Genomic DNA, 20,416 nt, shown 5'->3' on the forward strand with positions numbered 1-20,416 from the left:
ACATGAAATCACAGGAAGCTGGTAGAAAGCCTAACCCATTATTCTAAATCTTTGTTTCGCAAAACACCAAGACAAGATGAGGTGCGTCTTTTAAAAATCCCTGAACTGGACAGGTTTCGACTGGTTTCTACCGAGATGTTTGTAATTTCGCAAGTTTTGACATTTATGCCCATCAAAACTTGAGGAAACCTGGCTTGAAACCAGGATAGACACTTATTTATGCCAGAAACTAAGACACGCTTATTTATGTGAAATATCATTTAAGTATTCATATATTTAAGATATTATTCATAAATAAGCAAATTCCCTCCTATTTGAATCCAATAAAAATAGTTAAAAAATAAAAATCCGAAAGGATAAAAATTTAACAACCCCAGTTCAAGAATAAAAACCGAATGTTCGGTGATAGGTGCAATTTTTAACTTTTAAATGCTGGGGTTTTTCTCAAATCTTTAAATTCCATAAATCTTAATATGATAAAACATCGCTAAAAAGCAAAAATGTGGTAAAATATTCATTTTTTATGATGTCTAAAAACATATTTTCATTCAGAGCAATTTTGACAACGTTCGCGCATACTAAATAAGGTTTGACCGGTACATAACTCCTTCAATATAAATCAAATTTAAGCAATTTTGAATTTGTTGCAAAGCTTTGTGGAAAACATAAAATATTTTCATTCAGAGCGATTTGACAACATTCACACATATCAAATAAGGTTTCGTCGGTACATAACTCCTTCAATATAAATCAGATTTAAGCAATTTTGGATTTTTTGGAAGGCTTTTAAATCTGATTTATATTGAAGGAGTTATGTACCAGTCAAACCTTATTTGTTGTGCGTGAACACTGTCAAAATCACTCTGAATGAAAATCATTTTTTAGACATCAAAACAAATGAATATTTTACCGCACTTTTGGTTTTAGTAATGTTTTACCATATGAAGATTTATGGAATTTATAGATTTGAGAAAACGAAAAAAGAGTGTTTTAAGACATGACAAAGGACTAAAGAAATAGAGGATAGAAAGAGGTACTATGATGCTAGAAACGAAGCTAGGAAGATTGTGGGGATGGCTAGGGCGAAGATTGATGAAGATCTCTATAGAAACATAAACACAAAGGAAGGGAAAAAAGATTTATACAAGAAAGCAAAGATGAGAGAAAGGTAGAGTAGAGATTTCAACCAGCTAAGGTATATCAAGGGTGATGACGAGAGAATGGTGGTAAGAGATGAGGACATTGTGAAGAGATGGAATGAGTATATTTGTAACCTACTAAATCAAGATAGATTGAGAAGAAATGATCCAGATGATTGCATTATTCAACAAGATACAATGCGTCTAAGATATGTACAAAGGTCAGAGGGGTGGAAGTTAAAGAAGCCTTAAGAAAGATGAAAACAGGCAAGATGCTAGGCCCAGATGAGATTCCAATAGAAGTATGGAAAATCCTTGGAAGTTGTGGGTATATTGGTTAACTAATCTGTTTAATAGGATTATGAACACAAGAAAGATGCCAGATGAATGGTTTTTATCTGATTTTTTGTTTGATATTCTAAACACAATGTACTAACTATTTTCACACACAGAAAAAAAAAAAAACACTCCAAATGGTACTTGTGGATTTTGACCCAAGTTTGACAGTGTATATTGCTCTTGCACATTGGCTGGAAACCAGGACAGATACTTATTTATGCCAAATATTATTTAGATAAATGGTTTCATTTACTTAAGATATTAATCATTAATAAGCAAATACCCCCAATTTGAATCCAATAAAAATGGTTAAAAAGTCAAATTCTGGAAGGATAAAAAATCAACCCCTTAGTTCAAGAACAAAAGCTGGATTTTCTACAGTAGGTGAAATTTTCAACTTTTTAATGTTGGGGTTTTTCTTAAATTTAAAAATTTCATAAACCTAAATATGATAAAACATTGCTAAAAACCAAAAGTGTAGTAAAATATTCATTTATTTCGATGTCTAAAAAAATATTTATTCAAAGCGATTTTAAACAGCATTCGTGCACACCAATTTAAGTTTGACCGGAACATAACTCCTTCAATATAAATCAGATTTAAACAATCTTGGATTTGTTGGAAGCTGCAATATAATAAGTGTCTGGCTTGGTTTATGGCATAAATAAGTGCCTGTCCTGGTTTCCAGCCTGGTTTGCTCAAGTTTTGATGGGGATAAGTGACACTTATATAGGTATTCAGGTCGAAACTACCGAAATATGGTCAAAATTTATCGAAACCAACCGAAACCCTGCACTTTTTATACTCCCACCTTAACTCATTTTATCTCGGTGGTTTCAGTTGGTTTCGACCGAGATCTCTTTGCATGCCTGCAGGTTTCAAGAACCAAGTGGCCAAATTAGGTCTTGAAATTTCTGGGAAGAACCTATTTTCGGCCCTCCAAACAAAGTGGAACCCTTAGATTGTCAAAACACACCAAATTGGGCTCCAATGACCAAGTATTACCCTATGTTTTTAAAAGATATTTTAAAATATAAATCCGATTCTGTGAAGTCATATATTATCCTACGGTGTGTAACATATAGAAAATTAAAGGCCGACCACCAAGTATTTACCTTCTTTTTTTTTTTACAAAACTTTATTTTTTGAAAAGGTGATATACCTTCAACTTTGAATATTGCAAGAGTTTTTCACAAATGCAGCAAATCGTGGTTGTAGATGCATTCTAGTGCTGCCCAACACCTTGTTCCACAAAGTTATGGCAGTGTTTTAGTCAAAAATAAAAAATACTCAAGTTTTCTAGAAAATTTCTAACTTTGGAGTCGAAACTGTTGAAACTAACGAAATGGATCCAAATTTCGACCCAGTTCGATCGGAACCAAGGTTTAAAATATTGGCATCGAGTATTGTATCAGGAAGGTGATTTTAAGAGACGTATCGTATTGTATAAGAGAGACGCAAGATACACTAAAGATACACATAGAAATGTACATGCGAAATATAGTTTTGAAGCATAAAACCATATAAATAATAATATGTAAAATATATCATTAATGGGTTTTTCTTATTGACACACCTTAAGGTGTGAAATACTTGTAACCTTAGTTATTTTCCCTTTTGGTATGATATACAGTTTTTTTCCAATGAGGATAATATTGTCAGTACACATGTGTATTCGAAAAATATGCATGACAATGACACCTTTTGATAATGACATAGTGATATGTCACTTTCAAATTATTTTTTGAAAACCCTTTTATAGTCATATCTTAAAAACCTTTAGAGAATAAGATAAGGGAGAATTAAAAAAAGGTGCAAGTTCTATATACACCTATAGAGGTGTCATTCAAACACTACCATCATGTATAAATAGGAGAACAAAATATGACGAGGCAAGTATATTTAATTGATTATGCGTAATGGATGGAGTTTCTTACAGGTACTAATACAAAAGAAATGTCATTTTCAGCTTAGGGAAGGTTTAGGTTTAGATGCACACATCATTGCGAAGAAAACTAGTTTGATGCAATCATTCAGGTTGTTTTTCTCTAAACTAGTGATCCATTGCCAAAATAAAAAAAAAATCCATATTTGAGCAAAAAATTCAAAGTTTTGATAGAAAACTGTTCTTGTAAAAATTCTGTTTCTATCCTTGATTGCAGGTTGTTTAATCGCCAAATGATGCTGAAATCAAAATTACTAGACTCGCTTTTGCCAGTAGAAACAAGGAATCAAGTTGATTTGACTAAAACAAAATTAATTAGAATGGCTTATAGGAGCTCTTGGTAAGTATTTTACGATTATTGATCATGTTATATAGTTTATAATAGAGGTATCAACCATATTGGATCACGTATCGACCAGATACAATTGATACTTTTTTTGGCTAACCAAGCTGTTTAATAAGATTATTAGCACAAGGAAAATGCTAGATGAATGGAGGAGAAGCATCGTGGTTCCGCTTTATAAAAATAAAGGTGATATTCAGAGTTGCAATATCTATAGAGGCATAAAACTAATGAGTCATACTATGAAATTGTGAGAAAAGGTTATCGAAACCCACTTAAGACAAGAAACTACTATTACGGAGAATGGATTTGGTTTTATGCCAGGAAGATCAACGATGGAAGCTATTTACCTAATTAGGGGACTTGTGGAAAGATTTAGAGATTGCAAGAAGGATCTCCATATGGTCTTTATTGACCTTGCAAAAGCCTATGACAGAGTCCCTAGAGAGTTAATCTGGTAAGTACTAGAGAAGAGAAGTGTTTCAAGTAAATATATGCTCATAATTAAAGATATGTATGATGGTGCGGTGACAAGTGTAAGAACTGTAGGGGGCCAAACTAGTGAATTCCCAATTATATTTGGGTTACATCAAGGATCAGCTTTAAACCTTTATTTGTTTAAATTTATCATGGATGACTTAACTAGAGACATTCAAAGTGTGGTTCCTTGGTGTATGTTTTTTGCTGATGATATTGTTTTGGTGGATGAGACAAAAGCAAGGATTAACGTCAAGTTAGAGTTGTGGAGATCAACCTTGGAATCTAAAGGTTTTAAGCTAAGTAGAACGAAGACAGAATATATGGTGTATAACTATGGTTACACTAGGATGGATAATGAGGTGGTGAAACTTGATAAGAGGGAAATTCAACGAAGTGATTATTTTAAGTATCTTGGCTCAATCATAAATAAAGAAGGTGATATAGAGGACGATGTTTAACAGAGAATAAAATAGGATGGATGAAGTGGTGGAGTGCGTCCAGAGTGTTGTGTGATTGGCGTATTCCTTTAAAACTAAAAGGGAAATTTTATAGGACAGTCATATGACCGACTATGATATATGACGTGGAATGTTGGGCAATTAAGATGCATCATATAGATAAACCTAGCATAGTTAAGGCGCCTAAGCAAACCAAGGCGAGTGAGGGGACTAAAAACCAAAGCGACACCAACAAGGCGTCAGCTAGGTGACCAAGGCGACACCAGAAACCAAGGCGAGAGAAAGGCACCTGGCTGCCTAGGCGTCGCCTAGCCGACGCCTTGACAACTATGAAACCCAGTGTAGCGGAGATGAGGATGTTGAGATGGATAAGTGACAAAACTAGGAAGGATAAATTAAAGAATGATCATATTAGAGCTAGTTTGGGAGTAGCTCCGATACATGATAAGCTACGAGCCTACAAGAAAGTCGTTTGAGGTGGCATGGCCATGTTCAGCGGAGGCCTTTGGATGCTCTAGTACGGAGGAGTGATTTAATGCTGATTGAAGGAACTAAAAGAGCCAGGGGTAGATCTAGATGACCTTAGGAGAAGTGATGAGAAAAGACATGCATAGCTTAGGCCTTGTATCAAGTATGACCTCGAATAGAGTTGATTGAAGGGCAAGGATCCATTTAGCCGACCCCATTTAGATGGGATAAGGGTGAGTTGTTGTTGTTGTATTGATCCCCTAAAGATACGATACGTATCGGTTAGTATTGATGGATACTTTAAGATACTTAAAACTTTGATCGAAACCATGCATTTTAAACAATGGGTTTGAATTGTTTCTGCCAAAATAATACCAAAACCCGAAACATGGTCAACCTTTCTCCAAAACTACAAAATTTTGACCTAAATTTGTTAAGACTCAGTTATCGCAACTGGTTTTGTTTCGATCTTTGTCAAAACCAAAAAATATGACCAAAATTCTAAACACATGTGAAAAGGCAGCTTGGGCTATTCACTTTCTTTGGTAACAAACCAAAACAATTCAATTTTTTATTCAGCCAATCCATCCAACGATTTGGAAGGGGAATTTCATATTTATAGAAGTAATAGAAAGACTAAATTCCTAATCAATAAGGATTCTAGACAGTTAACCAGCTTTTCTAGTAAGGTAAGGGCTCTATTTCCTAATTGCAAAAAACTCACAACAATAGTTGTCACAGCGTTTAGGCGACTCAAGGCCATAGTTGTCAAGGCGTTGCCTAGGCATCCAGGCTTTTTGTTGGTCCAATGCGATAACATGTCTGGTTGACACTACATGAGTTTACATTCATTTATGTTTATTGCTTTACTTTTCAATGAATATGCTAATATTATATCCTATACCTTGGCTATTACGTGTTGATTTTCTCATATTTAGGTCATTTTGAGAATAATAATATTATAGTGCATTGATATGGCTTCCATATAAGTATATGAAATTATTATTGTTATATTACATATAGTCACATACTGCATGCCTAGTGCATAGGCAATGCTTTGGCGGACGCCTTGCCCCCTAGGTTCCCCTCAACGCCTTGGGTCGCCTAGTCTCCTTGACAACTATGCTCAAGGTGTTGGAGGGGCCTGAATGTCCATGCGACTCCAAGAAGGCGATGCCTAGGCGCCCAAGGCGGTCATCCAGAAGGGGCGCCTGGGCCTAGGTATAGGCGAAGCCTTAACAACTATGCCCACAACTAATAAAATATGATATTTTGATTTAGTCATAGTGGCCCTTTAATGAAATATTTTTGGACTTACCAAAAGAGGCAAAAGTGAATATCTCTCCTAGGAAAACTGTATGTATGTTTGATATTTGCTGATACTGATGAAAAATTAACATGAATGCCCACTTCCAATTTAATGCCTTGTACAGGCTACTTTGATGTTTGCATTTTTAAGTCGATTGCATTTTAAGTGGATTGACAATGTTCTTTCTCAGTTGCTCCTTTTTTAATATTAGAAAAGATGTTACTCTTTCTATTCAGCTTAGCATGGATTGGTTTCCACCTGCTGAGCCGTCATGCAAGCGTAAACTTATCAAGAAATTAATTTATGAAATCCTTGAAGAGTATTCTCAAAAAGTTCCTCAGCCTGCTTCTGGTGACAAGCAAAGTTCCTCTGAGTTTCAACAAGATATTGAAAATGAAAATGGAGTGGAAATTCTTTCAGAGGAGCTCAGTCCCAGAAAGATATGTCAGAATGACTCTTCTTCCACTGTTGAACAAGGAATAGAAATCAATCTTTTGCCTAGATCTCCTAGGGAGCTTCTCCAATGCAGCAGAGATTCAGGATTGATTTATAGGGAGTTTTTCACTCCAGGAGCCACTGCAGCATCGTCTCCTGATGGACACTACAGACCTTTTGATACAATGCCATCTTTGCACAAATTGAAGTCTGCTATGTCACCTATAGAGGTATCTACTTTTTCATCATATTTCCAGTAATAAGTAGCTATTTTGTATGTAGTGGTGAAATATAATGTAAGCATTGTTATTAATTGTTGTGATTGCTCAAAAAGGCTCCAAGTTTTTAGTTTGAGTTAGTGATGCAGTATCGCTTCCGTGGACTGGGCCGAATCTGATAAAAATCCAGACCAAGAACCGGATCCAGATTTGGTTGGGTCTAATAGGACAAATTACATATTTTTCTTTTTATTAGGATGATATTATGATCTTCTATTTTATTTTATTTTGTTTTATTTGGTAGAGTTAGATATGTAGTAATATCTTTGCTTAGTTTCCTTATTGAGTTAATTTCACAGCTTGATAATAGTTTCTATTTGTAGGAGTCTTTATGTTCTTTAAATATGATGTATAAGTGTATAACCCAATGGATTGGACAGAAATAAATAGAATGAGAAGTTGACTTGAAATCTCATGGTGGTGAATGTGGTGCGAGGCCGGTGGCCTTCTTCCTTCCCTTTGTTCTCTTTCCTCCCTACTCTCCTTGTTTTCTTTCTCACTGATATTCCACTTAAATCTTCTCCCCCTGTTCCTGCAACCAGCAGTCCAGCAGTCTAGTTCTCTTTCACATCTTCTTCTTTCTCCCTCCTGTTCTGGGGATAAGATCATTATCCTAGGGGAATTCAAACCCTAGGCTCCCCTTTTCTAAACGACCCCCTTGCGGTGACATAGCATCTCTGAGATCGAACCTGCTCTGTTACCATCTCCAGGTAGCAGTTGCAGACCTTGATTTGATCTCCTTCCCTTTATTCTGGGCTGTTGATGTATAATCACTAGTCTTCCTCGGTATCGATTTCTCCCTGAAATCATATTACCAGCCAAAGCATATTGAGGGAGTTTCTGTCCTTCGTGAGGTGCTGGTCTCCGCCTCTGGTTCGTCGAGAGGTAGGGGATGATCTCCCCCACCCCTCCTCGATAGTTCTAATTCCTTATGTTGTCATTACCTAAATCCCCATTTCCCTTCTTTATTTCATTATTACATTCCTTTTATTACCTTCCAATATTATCCCTCCTACCTTTTCCTTATTCTATTTAAACCTTTAGACTTTTATTCCCGAAAAGTCCCTTAGCATTAAACTTAATTTTTTTTGTCCTTAGCCTATCTAAATACCTAGGCTACCCCTTCTTTAATGCCCTAAATTCTATTCACCCATAAAAAAGTCCTAAATTTCCTTTGTGTCCCATTGCTTCTTTTTTTACCAGTAATTCCTTGGAAATTCTTTTTCATTACAAGATTGCCCACCCCCCATTTACCTATTTATTACAACAACAACTCAGCCTTATCCCAACTAAATGGGGTCGGCGACAAGGAACCTTGCAACAACAAAAGATTGATAAAAGTAAAGAAGAAAAGAAGTGAACAGTAATAATGACACAACTCAGCATTATTCTAACTAAATGGGATCAACTACATGGATCTTTGCCCTCCAATCAGCTCTATTCGAGGTCATACTTGAATCAAGACCTAAGCTATGCATGTCTTTCCTCACCACTTCTCCCAGGGTCATTTTAGGCCTGCCCCTAGCTCTTTTAGTGCCTTCAATCTGAATCAAGTTACTCCTCCGCATTGTAGCATCCGAAGGCCTCTGTTGAACATATCCATGCCACATCAGACAACTCTGTCGAATCTTATCTTGAATCGAGGCAACTCCCAATCAGATCTAATATGATCATTCCTCATTTTATCTTTCCTAGTTCTGCCACACTTCCATCTCAACATCTTAATCTCTACAACACTTAGCTTATCTATATGGTGCTTCTTAACTTGATGCAGTAAAAGGTAGGTGAGCTAGATTTCGTTCTAGCATAAATGACCTCGAATCCACAAGGTAGAAGAAAGGGGCGAAAATGCCAATTTTTCAATAGATTTCAGAATGACCTTACAGTTCCAGGAGAGACCTTATATAATGGTCGATACAATTCAAAATTAAAAAAAGTGTGCTAAAATTTAAAATTCAAAATATAGTGCCAAAATTCAAATATCAAACTTTGGTGGGCCTTTTCGCCTTCGAAACGTGCCCGGATGGCCAAAAAAATGCAAACGTCATCGCCCACTCCGGGCGGAATTTTCTGTTCGTCCAACCTGCTCAAGTACTCTTTTGATATATCCTCCACATCAATCCCTCCCACTTGTGAAAAACTCGTCCTCGAGTTATCATCAGAATAAATTGGAGTTGGAGGTAAATACTCATGCAAGTCTGCCATGTTGAAGGTCTTCGAAATGTCCATGTCAGGAGGAAGGTCGACTATGTAGGCATTGTCATTAATCTTGCGCAGAATCTTGTAGGGTCCATACTTCTTGTGCTTCAATTTGCTATATGTGCCAACTGGAAATCGCTCCTTCCGCAGGAAAACCATGACCATGCCTCCTTCCTGAAAAACCTTAGTTCTCCGATGTTGGTCAGCAGCGGCTTTGTACTTGGCATTGGATTCTTCCAATCTATCTCGAACCTGCTCTTGGACAGAATGAACTTGTTCAGCCATGCGTTCTGCAACCGAACTCGAACAAGGAAGTTTAGGCAGTTGAGCCAAATCCAGAGCATGACGGGGGACTTTTCGATATACCACTGAAAAAGGAGACATACCAGTAGATCCATGGATAGCACTGTTAAATGCAAATTCTGCTTGGGCAAGAGCATTGTCCCACTGTTTGGGTTTGTCTCTACAGATGCTGCAGATGAGGTTTCCTAAAGTCCTGTTCACTACCTCAGTCTGCCCATCAGTTTGTGGATGAGTAGTAGTACTGTACTTCAGGCTCGTTCCGAATCTTCTCCACAGAGTGCTCCAAAATACTGATAGGAATTTAGAGTCACGATCACACACAATAGAAAATGGTGCCCCATGCAGTCGCACAATCTCTTGGAAGAACATTTTAGCAACATGTACAACATTTGAAGTCTTTCTACTAGGAATGAAATGTACCATCTTTGAGAATCTGTTTACCACCACAAACACTGAGTCAACACCATGCAGGGTTCGTGGGAGACCTAACACAAAGTCCATACTGAGATCTTCACAAATATCTTTTTGTGTTGGCAGGGGTATATACAATACTGTGTTCTGGTCTTGGCCTTTTGCAACCTGGCACACTGGACAACTTCTCACAATAGTGGCCACATCCTTCTTTTGCTAGGGCCAATAATACCGCTCTGCGACACTCGACACGGTCTTATCTTGCCCCAAGTGTCCACTCAGCCGGCTCCCATGGAGGTCTGGAATCACCTTTTCACGCAGGGACATTCGTGGGATACAGAGCTGGTTTCCTTTGAACAGGTAGTCGCCCAATACATGGAAGTCTCCTGAAGGCTGTCCTTGTAGACATTTTCCCCAAACAGTAGCGAAGTCTTCATCTTCTTCATACTGCTCCTTCACGCATTTGAATCCAAAATCTCACTTCTCAATGTGATCAGAAGAGTTGATCTCTTACTTAATGCGTCAACAACTCTGTTAGTAGCTCCAGACTTATGTTTGATCACATAAGCAAATTGTTCGAGGAAGGATGCCAACCTGGCATGCATTTTGTTGATGTGTTTCTGACTTCCGAAGTATTTGAGGGATTGATGGTCCAAGTAGATCACGAACTCCTTGGAATTGAGATAGCTCTCCCAAGTTTTCAGAGCACGGAATATTGCATATAGCTCCTGCTCATAAGTGGACCACTTCCTCCTTGCTTCATTCAGTTTCTCACTATGGGATGCGATGGGCTGGCCTTCTTGGGACAGAATAATACCGATCCCTACCCCACAAGCATCACACTCGAGCTCGAACACCTTCTTAAAATTGGGTAAGACTAGGACTGGGGTAGAAGTCGGCTTCTCTTTAATCAACTAAAGCTTTGCGCAGCCGCCTCAGTCCACTGAAACTTCCCCTTTGTGCAATCTGTGATTGAGGCCACAATGCTGCTGAAATTCCTGAAGAACCAGCGGTAAATGGTTGGCAGCCCGTGGAAGCTACGAACCGTAGTGACAGTGGTGGGGGTTGGCCATTCCCTGATGGCAGGCACCTTCTCCTCATCAACATGTATCCCTTTTGAACCGATCACGAACCCCAGGAAGACAAGGCGATTTGTCATGAAGCTGCACTTCTTCAGGTTAACGAAAGCTTGTTGCTCCTCAGCACCAGCAATACTATCGTAGGTGGTCCATATGTTCAGTCTCATCACGATTGTATATCAAAATGTCGTCAAAATAAACCATGACAAACTTTCCCAAAAAAGGTTTGAGTACTTGATTCATCACTCACATCAAGGAACTGGATGCGTTGGACAATCCTAATGGCATCACTAACCTTTCGTAAAGACCCTCCTTGGTCTTGAATGCTGTCTTCCACTCATCTCCAGGTCTGATGCAGATTTAATGGTACCCACTGCGCAGGTCTATCTTTGAGAACACTTGAGAACCATCTGATTGGTCTAGCATGTCATCCAGCCGAGGGATTGGGAACCGATATTTGACTGTTATTTTGTTGATAGCCCGATTGTCTACACACATTCTCCAGGTTCCATCTTTCTTTGGTGTTAGCAGAGCAGGTACAACGCAGGGGCTCACGCTCTCTCGAATGTTCCCCTTATGCAGCAACTCCTTGATCTTCTCCTTCATGACCTCCCCCTCTTTTGGGTTCTGTTGGTAGTGTGGCAAGTTGGGTAGACTAGAGCTCCTAGAATGAGATCAATATGGTGCTGAATGTCTCTCATTGGAGGTAGCTCCTCAAGTATTTCGCCGGCAGCAACTGCATGAAACTTCTCCAATAGGGTTGCATTGCTGCTAGAACATCTACTGCTTGAGCTTCTTCCCCTTTTACTACTAGGGCGAATGCCATGCCTGCTCGCTTCACATCTGTGAAAAATTCACGACGACAAGTAGAGACTGAAAACAGAGCCCTCTTTTCTTTTGTAGGGGCGTTGAATTGGTCTATCTTGCCTTCTTTTCTGAGAATGGCAATCTTCTTTTTTTTTGGATGAATAAAAATATATTACGAAGAAAAAAGAAGGAATATACAAGCCCAAGGGCAAAAAAGCCGAAACTAGGGACTAGTTAGGGTGCAAAATGGAAGAAGGGAGACCCTAGGAGACAACAGTGAGCCTGTTCCTTGGGGAATCCTTAACATCCATAAGGGGGAGGGATCTAACTTTAGATGAAACATAAAAAGATGGCCTTCCAAATCATGTCTAAGGAGCGGGAGTTGGATGTCCATCTTCTGAGGTTTCGTTCCATCCAAATGTGGGAGATAGTGGCACAAAAAGCGATTTTGCCAGCCGAGTCGCAAATCGACTTCCCTCCGTATGTCATGTCGATCCAAATCCATTCCCTGCTGAGAGGAAGAGTGCGCCGACCAGGCCAGCAATGGCAAAGAACTCGGGTCCATATGGAGGAGGCAAATGGGCAAGTGAAAAATAGGTGATCGACGTCTTCAGTCCCATTCCAACAGAGACAGCAGCTGGAGGGGACCTGAATATGCCGATGAAGAAGAAAGGCTTGGGTAGGAAGACAACTTGCAAGGGCGCGCCAAGCAGTGAGGCTATGCCGAGAAATGTGGCCACGAAACCAAACAACTCTGTACCAAGGACAAGGGGTCCCTCTATGTCTAACCAAATCCCAATCTCTGGCTAGCTGCCTCACCTGAAGAATTCTGCGCCAAACCCAAGAAGAATCAGCCCGAGGGCTAACAGACCAAATAGAGTCATTGCGCAGGGGTCCAGTATACACCCAAGAAGTCCAGATGGAGGATTTGTTGGTGAGGATCTTCCATATGAGCTTGATGGAACCAGCAATGTTGACATCTTTTATCCTCCTGAGCCCGAGGCCTCCTTCAGATTTGGGGACACAAAGGGAAGCCCAGCTAATAGGGTGGAGGAACCTGGCAGAGTCAACACCTTTCCAAAGGAAGGCACACATAATAGATTCCGCCGCCTTGATGGTAGCCTTTGGAAGACTAAAAATACCGCTCCAATAAATATAGCAAGACTGAAGCACCGATCTGATCAGCTCGAGACAACCAGCGTAGGATAAGAGTTTGGCTTTCCAAGTTGCAACCTCTTGTGAAGAAGGTCCAAGATGGGGGAGCAGTGGTGGGCAGACAGTCTGGCAGGGATAAGGGGTAGGTCAAGGTAGCGGACTGGGAGGGTGCCGATGGTAAAACCTGTGAGGGAGGAAAGGGCAGCTTTGGTGGTGTCAGGAACTCCGCCAAGGAAGATTTGGGACTTAGCCAGGTTGATGCGAAGCCCTGAAAGGCCTTGGAAAAGGTGGAGGGAAGACATGATGGACTCAATGGAGAGAGGGTCGGCCTTGGAGAAGATCATAAGATCATCAGCAAAGCCAAGGTGAGTCAGGTTTGTGGGCTTACATTTAGGGATGGGGGAGATGAGGTGAAGGTTAGTTTTGGATTGGATGCTGCGGGAGAGAACCTCGAGGGACAGGCAAAAGAGAAAGGAAAAGAGGGGGCAACCCTGCCAGATACCAACAAAGGAAGGGAAGAACCCAGCAGAACTGCCATTCAAGAGGACCGAGAAACGGAGGGTGGAGATGCAAGAGTGGATCCAGTTGACAAAAATGGGGGGGATGGACATTTTGAGTAGGACTTGGGAGATGAAGTTCTAATGGATGGAGTCAAAAGCCTTGTGAATGTCGATTTTCAAAAGGGCAGCCAGAGAGTGGGACTTGCGGTCGAAGCCGCGGACAATTTTCTGGCAAAGGATGATATTATCCGAGATGCTTCTCCCAGCAATGAAGGCAGACTGGTTGGGGCTGACAAGGGAGTCGATGACAAGGCTGAGCCGGTTGGCAAGGATTTTAGCAATGAATTTGTAGAGAAGGTTACAAAGGGAGATGGGTCTGAAGTCGGACATGGACAAAGCTCCAGGGAATTTGGGGATGAGACAAAGGAAGGTGTGGTTGATGTAATGAATCTGGTGAGGGTTGAAAAAGAAGCTCTTAATGGCATGCTGAACCCATCAGGGCTTGTAGCTTTGTTAGCCTTATGGGAGCGAATAGCGGAGGAGATTTTGGAGTCAGAGGGGATGGAGCTGAGGGAGTTGAGGAGATGGGGGGGGGGGGGAGGAATTTGTTGATAAGATCATCGGGAAGGGGGGAGTAGGTGTGGGAGGGAGGACAAAAGATATAGGTGAAATGGTTCACGACGTCAACTTTGATGGCATCAACAGAGGAGAGGAGAGATCCATCAGAGGAGGTAAGAGAGAGGATGGAGTTGGAGTTGGAGCGGGCTTTGAGGGAGCGGTGGAAGAAGGCGGTGTTTGAGTCGCCGAGCTCAAGCCATTTGATACTGGATTTCTGCTTAAGGAAGCTTTCTTCTTGAGAGAGAGAGGAGGTAAGCTCGGAAGCAGCAATGGTTTCTTCTTCAACAAGGGAGGGGTTGAGGGGGTCAGACTGGAGGCGGAGCTGGATGGAGGAGAGGGTGTCTCGACAAGAGGAAACACGAGAAGAAATAATGCCGAAGGTGGTGGAATTCCAGGCTTTGAGAGCCACCTTGACATTTTTGAGTTTTTTGGAAAAGGCGAGGAGGGGAGAGGAGAAGGATTGGACTGGGATGTTCCAAGCTGCTTGGACAATGGGAATGAAGCCAGGGTGAGAGGACCACATGTCAAAAAACTTAAAGGGTTTAGGGCCAAAAGAAAGAGAGGGAAGGACAAAGAGAGAAATGGGGGAGTGGTTAAAGAGACCAGGAAGGTTAAAGAAGGCATAGGAGGAAGGAAGAGAGTAAAGCCAAGCATCATTGACAAGGACTCTGTCGAGCTTGCAAGCAACTTTGTCAGGGCCAGAGCGCTTGTTGTGCCAGGAGAGATCAGCACCTGACCATCTGAGGTCGCTAAGCTTAGAGTCCTCCAGACAGGAGTTGAAGGCTGCAACTGCTTGGTGGTCTAAAGGGAAACCACCCAAATTTTCGTGGCTAAAACGGATGACATTGAAGTCACCTCTAATGCCCCAGGGAGAGGAACCGACAGAAGAAGAGATGGATCGAATGTCGTCCCAGAGGGGGATCCTATCAGGGTGACAATTGAGGGCATAAACCATGGTGAAGAAAAAAAGGTGGTTGTGATGGTGATCTGAAATGCTAAGATGGAGAAGTTGGGAAGAGGAGGAGACCGAGATTTGGAATTTGGAAGGATCCCAGAGAACCCAAATTCGGCCATTGGGGGAGTGGTTATAGTTGGACAGGAAGGACCAAGAGGGGGCAAGGGAGTGGGCGATGCGGGAAGAATTTTGCTCGAGCACTTTGGTTTCAAGGAGGCAGCAGAGGGAGGATTTGGTGGACTTGAGACGGGCACGGATTTCAGCTTGTTTGGCCGGAGCATTGAGCCCACGGACGTTCCAAATAATCCAAGGGATCATAAGAAAGGGAGGGGAGGGGGCAGCCAACCAGTGGAGGAATTAACACTGGACCCCGGTGGGACACTACAGGGCTGGAGACGGTAGTCTTTTAAAGGGGGAAAGCAAACCAGGGAAGGGGAGGAAGGGGGGATGACACAAGGGTGATGTGGGTCCAATTGAACCGGAGGGGTGAGCTGGGACAGGTTTGGTTGGGTTCAGCTGGTTTGGTATAAGTGTGGAAAGGGTAGTTAAGTGGATAGGGGGTGGGTATGCGGGTCGGGTCGACAGGGGCCAGGTTTAAGTGAGAAGGGACAAGGGGGGGCTAGTTTAATTGAGAAGGGACAAGGGGGGGACCATGTGGAGTGGTCAACGGGGTTATATGAGGAACAGGGGACCTCGGTGGTGGTAAGTGAAAGCTAAAAAAAGGGGGGTCTTGTAGCGTAGCAGTTGGGGGGCTGATATTTAAGGTAGTAAAAGGGGAAGGGGAGCGAGGCAGGGCCAAAAGGTGAGATGCAGGGGGTTTCGCAGAGAGATGTTGCAGACCTTCGTTGAGAATCAGCCTGGACTCCTTGGAAGCCGAAGAGATAGTGACAGCACAATCGTCTTCAGGATCGAGACTCATGAGGGCAGCGAATCGGTTGTGGGCTGCGTCAGGAGAGCAACGTGGTAGGTGGGCCTCGGGGAGCTCGCCAAGAGAGGAAATCTCTGTAGGTTCCCGATGACTTCTCCGACGTCGATTCCTTTGTTTTTTTCGGCCTCGAGGGGGGGTTTTAGGGTCGACTGCCTCGGGCGCCATGGAGGCCATCGTTGATTGTTCCACTGCCACAACCGCGATTGAGCCAGTTGAGTTATCTCTAGGAGCAGCAACAACCTGAGAAGATCTAAGCAGGGGGATCTCAGGGACGGCGGAATCAGCAACAGGCAAGGCAAGCGAAGGCTCAGCAGGCAAAGCACCCGTGGCCAAAGACGAAGCAGGAAGGAGTTCTCCAGCTGAGGTCCCAGCCTCGACCGGCGTCACCGTTGTAGATTGGGAAGAAGCCGAGGTATCCTTGGAGGTGTTAGGGTCTGGCACGTAGCTCTTCGAGGTGTGACCAAAGAGTTTGCAGACAGAGCAGTGGTGGGGCAGACCTTTATAGAGGACACGCTGGGAGAAGGAGTGACCATCTTCTTCCTGGATTGTGACGTAATCAGGAGGGGAGTCCTCAGCACTAAGCTCAACACAGATGCGAGCAAAGGAGAGGCGGTCCATTTTTTTGGTGTGCTCATCGGAGAAGAGGGGATTGTCGACGGTCGATCCGACGATGCTGAGACCAGAGGGGCACCAGTAATGGAAGGGGAGGCCAGATAGGTTGATCCAAATGGGAATGGACTTGAGGTTAATCCTATTGAGGGTGGAACGATGATCCCATTGCCTGAGAAAGATCCGCTTCCTTCCAATCGCCAGGGCCACCTTCAAGAGCTCGGGCTGGTCGGCTTCGTCGGAGAATCAAGATGAAAATCCCACTAGACAACAAGTAGATGAAAACAGCGCCAGCAGCTCGCCATTGTTTGAGAAGAGAGGACTTGACGATATGGTAAGGAGGACGGCTACCCAGGAAATGCCCCACAAGGCAGCACTGCCATTTGGAGATTTCTTTGTCGAGTAAGCCTTTGCGACAGAAGCCAACTTTGGAATCTTTAAGGGAGGTGGGTGGGACAAAATGGAGAGGATGTTCGGCAAGGGTTGAAGAGGTGCTACCGGAGAAGGAGGTCCAAGGTTTAGCGACAGAGGTAGGATGGTCGGGAGTTGGGAGGAGAATGGGAGGGAGGGTGAGAGAGGGGAGCAGGGGGCAGGAAGCAGGGGAGCAAGCAGCGGTGGGGGCTGCCGGAGAAGGAGGGGCCATTCCCGGAACAGCCAAAATTTTCAGAGGGGGAAATTCAGACCCATTGGAGCTATATTGCCTGTACCTATTTCAAATTGAACCATATTAATCCTTGCTAATACACCTTTGTTGATTGCACATGGCCAAAATCATTGTTAAACAACATATACTATGAGTAGTGGGTGCAGCATCTTGTGACTCTAGTTGTTCTGTTCCATTTATGCTTGTTCTTCTTGTTCCACCAAAAAATAGAAATATTTGCTCTACCCTTATGGGTGGCATCTACATCATGTTGCCAAGGCCTTCCGAGCAACAAGTGACAGGCATCCATATCCACAACATCACACGTAACACTATCACAGTAAGAGTTGCCAATGGAAGGGGAACTTGATTGATTTTTGTTACCTCAAGAGTTGGCCATTTCTTGATCCACCCAATCTGATAAGGGGAGGGATGTGGCTCTATTGGCAGTTGTAGATGCTTTACTAGCGCCCTCGAAACAATGTTTTCACAGCTTCCGCTATTGATGATGAGGTTGCACACCTTCTGGTTCATAAAGCATTTGGAATGGAATATTTGGTGACGTTGGGAAGGTCTAGTCTGCGTAGGGGTTAGTAGTACCCTCTGTACAACGTAAGAGACAGGGTCGCTTTCTTCCTCTGCAAATTCTGCGTTCTCCAACTCGTTGTCCTCAAGGTCTTCTTGCAGCTCTCCTTCATGCTCCACCAGTGCCTCTGGTCGTCGCTTAGGGCACACGTTGGAGCGATGCCCTGGTTCGCCGCACCTGTAGCACTTGAAATCAGCTACATTCCTAGTTGGGGCGCTGTTGTAATCGCCAGTGACAGAACTTCGGTTAGGATTAGGAGCATAAGGTCTGGCAAGAACACCAGATGGTTGCTTCTCTGCACTGCCTGATGTTCGTGGAGACTCAACAGGTAGCTTGCAACCAGATTGTTTAGTTGATAGTAGCTCTACTTTCAAAGCCATGTTGTGAGCCTCAGTCACTGAGAACACGTTCTGCAAACCTATACGGTCATGGATTGAGTACTTCAACCCGTTGACGTATCTGGCTGCCTGCTGCTCCTCCGTCTCCGAGAGAATACAACAAGAGGTTAACCGGAGAAACTATTCTGTGTAAGCGGCCACTGATCAAGCACCTTGAAGGCAGTTCTGGCACTATTGGAACAAGATCTGTTGATAGTTTGGGGGTAAAAACCTCCCCTGTAGAAACCGCCTCATTCGACGCCAAGATCCGAGCAGTCCTCTTCCCTGCCTCTGGCGTGAAGTTTGAAGTTGATCCCACCAGGCAGCAACACCTCCTCGCAGCCCGTAAGCCACGATCTTGACCAATCTTCCCTCGGCTACGTTCATCATGTTTAATAACTTTTCGACCTCGTCCATCCAGTCGAGGAAGGCTTCGATATCTAGGTTCCCCGAGAAGTTTAGAACCTTTGCTTTGATGCAGTAGTTGTCACCGTTTCATTGTCGTCTGCCACCTCCATATGCTATGAAGTCTCCGTCATCTTCCTCTGAGTCATCGTCTTCCTCATAGGTAGGTTGTCTACGTAGACGATTTTGGTGGAAATGTTCAACATGATTAACTCTGTTGTCTCTGTGACCTTTAGGATTAGGAAGACTAGTGGGTCTGACTTGGCGAGAGCCCTCTGCATGGTTATTCCCACCTCCTTCCTGATTTATGTTGAGGCCTAGATTCACAATGGCTTCGCAGATCTGTCGAAATCCGTTCTACATGGCTTGCTGTTGAGCTTCTAGTGTTGCCCAAAGGGCATCAACTCCATGGTCTCCATTTTGGTGAGATGTCTCCTCTTCGCCGTTCGCCATACCAGGTCGCTGAGAAGCTCTGATACCACTTTACGCAGTAGAAGGTAGATGAGCTAGATTTCGTTCTAGCATTAACGACCTCGAAATCCACAATGTAGAAGAAAGGGGCGAAAATGCCATTTTTTCAATAGATTTTAGAATGACCTTACAGTTCCAGAAGAGACCTTATATAAAGGTCAATATAATTCAAAATTCAAAAAAGTGCGCTAAAATTCAAAATATAGTGCCAAAATTCAAATTTCAAAGTTTGGCGGACCTTTTCGCCTTTGAAACGCACCCGGATGGCCAAAAAAATGCAAACATCAAAGCCAGAGGCAGTGAGTACTGTAGGGCTCGTCGAGAGCTTCGATTTGATATATGATTCGGCCCATCTTGTTTAGTACCTTCTCCGTCCACCCGGGCCCACTCCGGGTGGACTTTTTCTATTAGTCCAATCAGCTCAAGTATTCTTCTAATATATCATCTACATCATAATTGCCCAACATTCTGCACCATACATCATAGCCAGTCGTACGACAGTCCTATAAAATTTGCCTTAAGACTTAAAGGAATACACTGATCACACAACACACCAGACGCATCTCTACACTTCATCCATCTTATTTTAATCTTTTGGGCAACAACATCCTCTATATCACCTTCTATATGTACGATTGAGTCCAAATATCTAAAATAGTCTCTTTGTGGGATCTCCTTCTTAGTAATATCCACTACCTCATTAACCATTCTAGTGTGGCTAAAGTTACACACCATATACTTCGTCTTTGTCTGCTTATCTTAAGACCTTTTGATTCCAAGGTAGATCTCCATAACTCCAACTTGGTGTTAATCCATGCCTTTGTCTCATCTACCAGAACAATAGCATCAGCAAAAAGCATACACCAAGGAACTTCATCTTGTTTATCTCTAGCTAAATCATCCATGATAAGCGCAAACAAATAAGAGCTTAAGCCTGACCCTTGGTGTAACCCAATTGTAATTGGAAATTCACTATGTTGAACCCCCCCCCCCCCCAGTTCTTACGCTAGTCACTACACCATCATACATATCTTTAATAACGTTCACATATCTACATGACCCCTTCTCTTCTCCAATTGCCAAATTAATTCTCTAGGAACTCTGTCGTAAGCTTTTTCTAAGTCTATAAAGACCATATGGAGATCCTTCCTGCCCTCTCAATATCTTTCTATAAGT

The 20,416-nt window shown here is 42.6% G+C and overlaps 1 protein-coding gene across 1 annotated transcript in view; it reads left to right on the plus strand.

Annotated features, from left to right (window-relative positions):
- LOC122661902 (probable ubiquitin-like-specific protease 2B) overlaps nt 1-20,416 on the plus strand; it is a 98,681-nt gene that overhangs the window by 75,879 nt on the left and 2,386 nt on the right. Inside the window, exon 15 of the mRNA XM_043857413.1 lies at nt 6,718-7,146. Coding sequence (XP_043713348.1) covers nt 6,718-7,146 — 429 coding nt within the window. The remainder of the gene's footprint in view (nt 1-6,717; nt 7,147-20,416) is intronic.

The sequence above is a fragment of the Telopea speciosissima genome, chromosome 5, assembly GCF_018873765.1.
Source record: "Telopea speciosissima isolate NSW1024214 ecotype Mountain lineage chromosome 5, Tspe_v1, whole genome shotgun sequence".
Lineage (NCBI taxonomy): Eukaryota > Viridiplantae > Streptophyta > Magnoliopsida > Proteales > Proteaceae > Telopea > Telopea speciosissima.